We start from the raw sequence: 6,125 nt of genomic DNA on the forward strand, positions 1-6,125 counted from the left end.
CTGTGGCCTGCGTTGTGCAGGAGGTCAGACTAGATGATCATAATGGTCCCTTCTGACCTTAGTATCTATGAATCTATGAAGCCAATCACATCATAATTCCTTGACTGTGCCAGGACTTCCAGTCTCCCTGCTTGTTTCCCAGGCTTCTTGCATTTGTATATAGGCACTTGAGATAACTTGCTGTTTGTCCTGCTTTCTTAGTATGAGGCAGGAGCCCTCCCCTCTCGAGCTCTCCTGCTCGTGCTTCCTGCTGGTATCCCACATCCCCACTTACCTCAGGGCTTTGGTCTCCTTTCCCCGGTGAACCTAGTTTCAAGTCTTCCTCACTAGGTTAGCCAGTCTGCTTGCGAAGATGCTCTTCCCTCTCTTCGTTAGGTGGAGCCTGTCTCTGCCTAGCACTTCTCCTTCTTGGAACACCATCCCATGGTCAAAGAATCCAAAGCCTTCTCTCCGACACCACCTACGAAGCCATTCGCTGACTTCCACGATTCGACGGTCTCTACCCAGGCCTTTTCCTTCCACGGGGAAGACGGACGAGAACACCACTTGCACCTCAAACTCCTTTATCCTCGATAAGAGCTATACCCAGCTAATCCGGGAGCCTGACGCACCACCCGCTGCTCCCTCATTCTCATCCTGTGATTGCTGTTAATTCTTTGAACGACAGCAGCGGGCCCCAGCCAGAAGCAGGCTGCATTACACCGGCTGCATTTGCTTTATGGGTCCAAGTTATTAATGCAAAAACATAAAGAAGCATGACACTGGCATGAGGGGGCATGAGGAGAGGGGTGTCAGGGGGGGCGCAAGAGAGGTGTGTCGGGGGACACGGGGTGTTGGGGGGGGCAAGAGAAGAGGGGTGTCAGGGTGGGCCCGGGGTGCCGGGGGGGATGGGGTGTCAGGCGGGGTGTCGGGGGGGCACAGGGAGAGCGGTGTCAGGGGGGAGCAGGGAGCGGGGTGTGAGGGGGGGCACGGGGAGCAGGGAGCAGGGAGAAGGGTGCCGGGGGGGGCGCAGGGTGTTAGGCAGGGTGCAGGGAGCTGGGAGAGGGGTGTCGGGGGGGCACGGAGAGAGGGGTGCCGGGGGGGCATGGGGTGCCAGGGGGGCACAGGGAGCATGGAGCAGGAAGAGGGGTGTCGGGGGGAGTGCAGGGTGCTAGGCAGGGTGTCGGGGGGGCATGGGGAGAGGGGTGCCAGGGGGGGGCGTGAGAGAGGTGTGTCGGGGGACACGGGGTGTCGGGGGGGGCACGAGGAGAGGGGTGTCAGGGGGGCGCGGGGTGTCAGGGGGGTGAGAGAAGAGGGGTGTCAGGGTGGGCCCGGGGTGCCGGGGGGCATGGGGTGTCAGGCGGGGTGTCGGGGGGGCGCGGGGAGAGGGGAGTCAGGGGGGAGCAGGGAGCGGGGTGTGAGGGGGGGCACGGGGAGCAGGGAGCGGGGAGAAGGGTGCCGGGGGGGCGCGGGGTGTTAGGCGGGGTGCAGGGAGCTGGGAGGGGGTGTCATGGGGGGCATGGGGTGCCAGGGGGGCACAAGGAGCACGGAGCAGGGAGAGGGGTGTCGGGGGGTGCGGGGTGCCAGGCGGGGTGTCGGGGGGGGGCACGGGGAGAGGGGTGCCGGGGGGTGCGGGGTGCCGGGGGGCGCGGGGAGCAGGGAGAGGGGTGTCAGGCGGGGTGTCGGGGGGGCGCAGGGAGACAGATGACAGCTGGGGTGTCAAGCAGGGTGCCAGGGGGGGCGCGGGGTGCCAGGGGGGGCGCAGGGAGCAGAGAGCAGGGAGAGGGGTGTCAGGGAGGCGTGGGGTGCCAGGCGGGGTGCCGGGAGGGAGTGGGGAGAGGGGTGCCGGGGGGCTCGGGGAGCAGGGAGAAGGGTGTCGGGGGGGCACGGGGAGCAGGGAGAGGGGTGTTGGGGAGGTGTTGGGGGGGGCGCGAGGAGCAGGGAGAGGGGTGTTGGGGAGGTGTCAGGGGGGCGCGGGGAGAGGGGTGTCGGGGGGGTGTCAGGGGGGGCTCAGGATGCCAGGCGGGGTGTCGGGGGGGGGCAGGGAACAGGGAGAGGGGTGTCGGGGGGCACGGGGAGCAGGAAGAGGGGTGTCGGGGGGGTTTCAGGGGGGCGCGGGGAGAGGGGTGCCAGGCGGGGTGCCGGGGGGGAGTGCGGAGGGGGCGCCGGGGGGCGCGGGGAGCAAGGAGCGGGGTGTCGGGGGCGTGTCAGGGGGGCGCGGGGTGCCGGGGAGGCCTCAGGGCCTCGCGCTGTCTGTGGGTGTTTGTACAACGCCTGCAGCCCCGCACCCCTCGCGCCCAGCAGGCCCCGCTCACTCCCCGCCCCCTCCCAGCCCGTCCAGCGGGTCGCCGAGCCGAGCAGACCCGCCCCGCCCGGCAGCCCGGCCTCCCCCCGCCGCCCGGCCCGGCCCGTGGCAGCCCCGCCCCTTCCAATCGGCCCAGCCAGAGGCATTCTCTGTCGGCGAAATCACACCCCTCCACTCTCACCTTTAAGGATTAGACTTTGTTCGTGTCCCCTTTAAGAGCGCTTTGCTCTAATTGGGCGAGATCTTCACGGCTCTGCAACGCGATTGGCCGCGGCGCTGTGCAGTCCCCGCCCCGTTTTGCCATTGGGCGGAAGCAGTGCTGCGCCGCTGGCTCGGTGCGGGGCCGGCAAGATGGCGGCGGAGGAGTTGAGCCGCATCCCCAGCGTCGACATCGACCCCGACGGCGTCTTCAAATACGTGCTGATCCGCGTGCGGCCGGCGGGGGGCCAGGGGCCCGCCAGGGATCTCGTGCGGGGCTACGCCTGGGCCGAGTACCACGGTGAGGGGCGGGGCGGGGCCGGTCGTGGGCTGGGGGCGGGGTTATGCCTGGGCCGCGTACCGGGGCGATGGGCTGGGGGTGGGGCCGCGTACCGGGGCGGGGTGGGGGGCGTTTCCCGGGGGTAGTGGCCCCGCCCCCAGTGCTGGGGGCCCTGCGGGGGTAGGTGCGGGTCGGGTCGGGGCTGTGTCTGCGTAGCGCGGTTACCAGGACTCCTGGGTTCCGTGCCTGGCTCTGCCGCGAAGTCGGCTGGGACCTGTCCCGCCACTCGTGCGCCTCTGTCCCCCCGGTCATGGGGGAGCGTGGCTGGATCCCGCGCTCAGTGGTGTGTGCAGCGCGCTGGGGATGAGCCGAGGGGTCTCCTCCGGGGGGACGGCGGATGCCTCCGGACCCAGGGCCCCGCCTAGCTAAGGTGCACAAGGGATGTGGCTCAGTCCTGAGGCTGCCTTGTAATGGTACCTGCCTTTCAGGAGACTGCTAGTGTACGGAGGGATCCGCCATCGCTGTGCAGCTGAATACAAATAGTTGCAAATGGTGCTGTTGATAACGGAGCAGAAAGTCCATCATGAGTTGGGTGGGCTGGGATTCTTTCATCGACTCATAGATATTAAGGTCAGAAGGGACCATTATGATCATCTAGTCTGACCTCCTGCACAGCGCAGGCCACAGAATCTCACCCACCCACTCCTGCTGTTGTAAATCCTAGGAACAATCTGTTCAGATCTGGATCCATAGTAACTGGGTCTGGAGATGAGAACTGTGAAATGGGGCCCATAGTGGTGAGCCATCAGATTGTGGTTCCTACCAATCCTGTATCCCTTTAACCGTGGGTAAGGTCGGACCATGTCTTTACCCTGCAATTGTATGTGTGGGGTAGGTAGCACATGTATGAATTAAATGTTCCGTATATTATACATGAACCAAGAATATCGCTAGGGAAGGAACTTTAATAGACTTTTGTTTACATTCATTCTACAATGTCTCCCACCCTAGCTGATATTTATGACAAGACTGCAGCAGAAATCGAGAAGCAAGGCTACGACTGCGAGTGCTTGGGCGGGGGCAGGATCTCCCATCAGAGCAAGGAGAAGAAGATCCACGTTTATGGATATTCTGTGGTAAACAAGGAGCCATGGGAGGGTGCTCTTGGTTTGATTGAGAAACTTGTAACCAGTCATGAGGGGAGTGGGTGGAGAGGATTCTTTTCACCTATGCTGGTATCTTTGCTGTCTGAGCAACAGCACCAGCCTGGAACCCCCCACTCACAGTCTGTGCAGTTTTGACATGGAAGCTGGCATCTTACCACTTTCTAATGTGTATAAGATAGCGAAGCTTTAAAGGTATTGACTTATTAGTTAGGCTGGTAACCAATAGCCCTTCCTGAAGAATGGGCCTGTAAGACCAAAAAACATCCAAAGTGTAGGGTTGCATCCCTGACGATCATGGACAACAGCTATTGAGGGATCGATCCTCCATGAACTTATCTCCTTTTGGGAACCCACTTATTCTTTTGGCCTTCCCTTCACACAGCCCATGGCAAGAAGTTCCACAGGTTGACTGTGCCTTGTGTGAAGAAGTGCTTCCTTATGTTGTTTTTTTTTAAAAAACCTGCTGCCTGTTAACCTCCTGTAGCCTAATGCCTGGTCTAAACACAGTTTTTGTACCAGTATAACTGTCAGTAGGGGTGTAACTTTTCTACTGATCTAGTTATGCTTGTACATCCTTTATTGCTTTAACTACATTAGTATAGTTAAAGCAGTGCAATCCCCCTGATATGAATGCAGAAATGTCTGTATAAAGATGCCTTATATTTGTATAGCTTATTCACTTTCCCTATGGGAATAGCTATCCCAGTACAAGTACATCTATGCTGGTGTGACCATGTTCCTCCTGGGGGATTGTGCTCCTTTAACTGTACCACCTAATTAAGGCTTCTGCTTGTGGCTGCTTCCATTTTGAGAGCAAAAGCCAAACGGGCAAAGAAGGAAGCCGAATTGGAATAAATTCATGCACTGCTGCTCGTCACACTGGGCACAGAGCAGCAGGAGTTGCCAAGGAGCAGCTCAAAGGGCTAACAGTGACCACATGGCACTGTTTGCTCTTGGAGCAGAGAGAACTGTATGGGTCCCACCCAGCTCTGGAAAATAGTTTAATCTCTCTCCTTCGACTTACTCTTCACCGTCTCCCTTCACTGCCTCTGCCAGAAACACTCTAGATTCCCAGACCTGCCCCAGGTAAATCCAGTAAGAGAGAGGTACCTTGTGTGGCCCAAGGATGCCGTCACTCTCCAGAATCTTCCCAATCCTAATCTCCTCTAGGAGCAGGGACGGGGTTAGGACAGGACTGCCCTGATGCTCCACTTCTAGGCACCAGCTGCCAAGCTGCAGTGCATGCAGTGTGGATTGTTGCCAGGTGTAGATGGTGGTCATTTGGGAGTTTTAGGCAAAGCGCTGGGGGCCTCTTCCATCCCCAGATTATCCTCTCGGATTTTCTTATTGCTCAGGGCTCTGTCCCCGGGACTCTTCTGAGCCCTTCACAGTTCACAGCGCTGCCTTTTTCCTCTTCCAGGGCTTTGGTCAAGCAAAACACTCTGTGTCCACAAAGATACTGAAAGATGAGTATCCAGACTATGTGGTCACCTGGGCTGACGAAGGCTACTGACCTGGCTTACTCCGACAGCAGCAGACATCACTCCCTTTTCCTGGGACTGAGAAGCTCAGGTCATTGGCTGGGCTTGTGGGAGCAGAGAGCCTGCACTGGCCAGTGCTCTGGATCTGCCTGGGCTCCATTGTGTTTCCTTGTGTCTGGAGCTTCATGGAAGATACAAGTTCATTCTGCTGGGAAGCTTCTGGCAGGAGGGGGGTGAGCCTAGAGCATGAGGAATTCACCAGCCTCCATGCCCTTCGCATCCATTAATTTTCTCAGCCCTGTAGTCTTGAGCTGCATCTGACGAAGGGGCAGCAAAGCCTGTGGTGGAAATCCTGGCCCCAGTAAAACCAGGGGGGTTGCCATTAATCTCAGTGGAGCCAGGACTTCTCCCTGAATGTTTATGGTGAAAATTAAACAGTATCTTTAAATTTACAATAGTCTAAATAGTTTAATTTACAATAGTCTAAAGCATCTTCAATAGGCATTCCATTGAATACATTTCGGCTTTACCAGTTAATTTTGCAATCAGGGTAGGAACTCTCTTATCAGCAGGGATTTCATGTATTACCCCCAGCCTGTTGAAGGTAGTCAGATATCCAACAATATCATCATCCTCACTTTATGCAGGATATGTGTTCCCACTTGTGGATTTTTGGAGTGATGGAGTCGTTGGGGTCAGGGGTTCTGGTTCTGCTT

General features: G+C 58.5%; 1 protein-coding gene across 1 annotated transcript; it reads left to right on the forward strand.

Moving 5' to 3' along the window:
* Positions 1-2,579: 2,579 nt before the first annotated feature.
* Positions 2,580-5,861, forward strand: PHPT1 (phosphohistidine phosphatase 1). Its single transcript, XM_037879910.2, has 3 exons — positions 2,580-2,783; positions 3,774-3,898; positions 5,349-5,861. The coding sequence occupies exons 1-3, from the start codon at positions 2,636-2,638 to the stop codon at positions 5,439-5,441; spliced, it is 366 nt and encodes a 121-aa protein (XP_037735838.1). The 5' UTR covers positions 2,580-2,635; the 3' UTR covers positions 5,442-5,861.
* The last annotated feature ends 264 nt before the right edge of the window (positions 5,862-6,125 follow it).

This window comes from Chelonia mydas, chromosome 16 (genome assembly GCF_015237465.2).
Source record: "Chelonia mydas isolate rCheMyd1 chromosome 16, rCheMyd1.pri.v2, whole genome shotgun sequence".
Taxonomy (NCBI): domain Eukaryota; kingdom Metazoa; phylum Chordata; order Testudines; family Cheloniidae; genus Chelonia; species Chelonia mydas.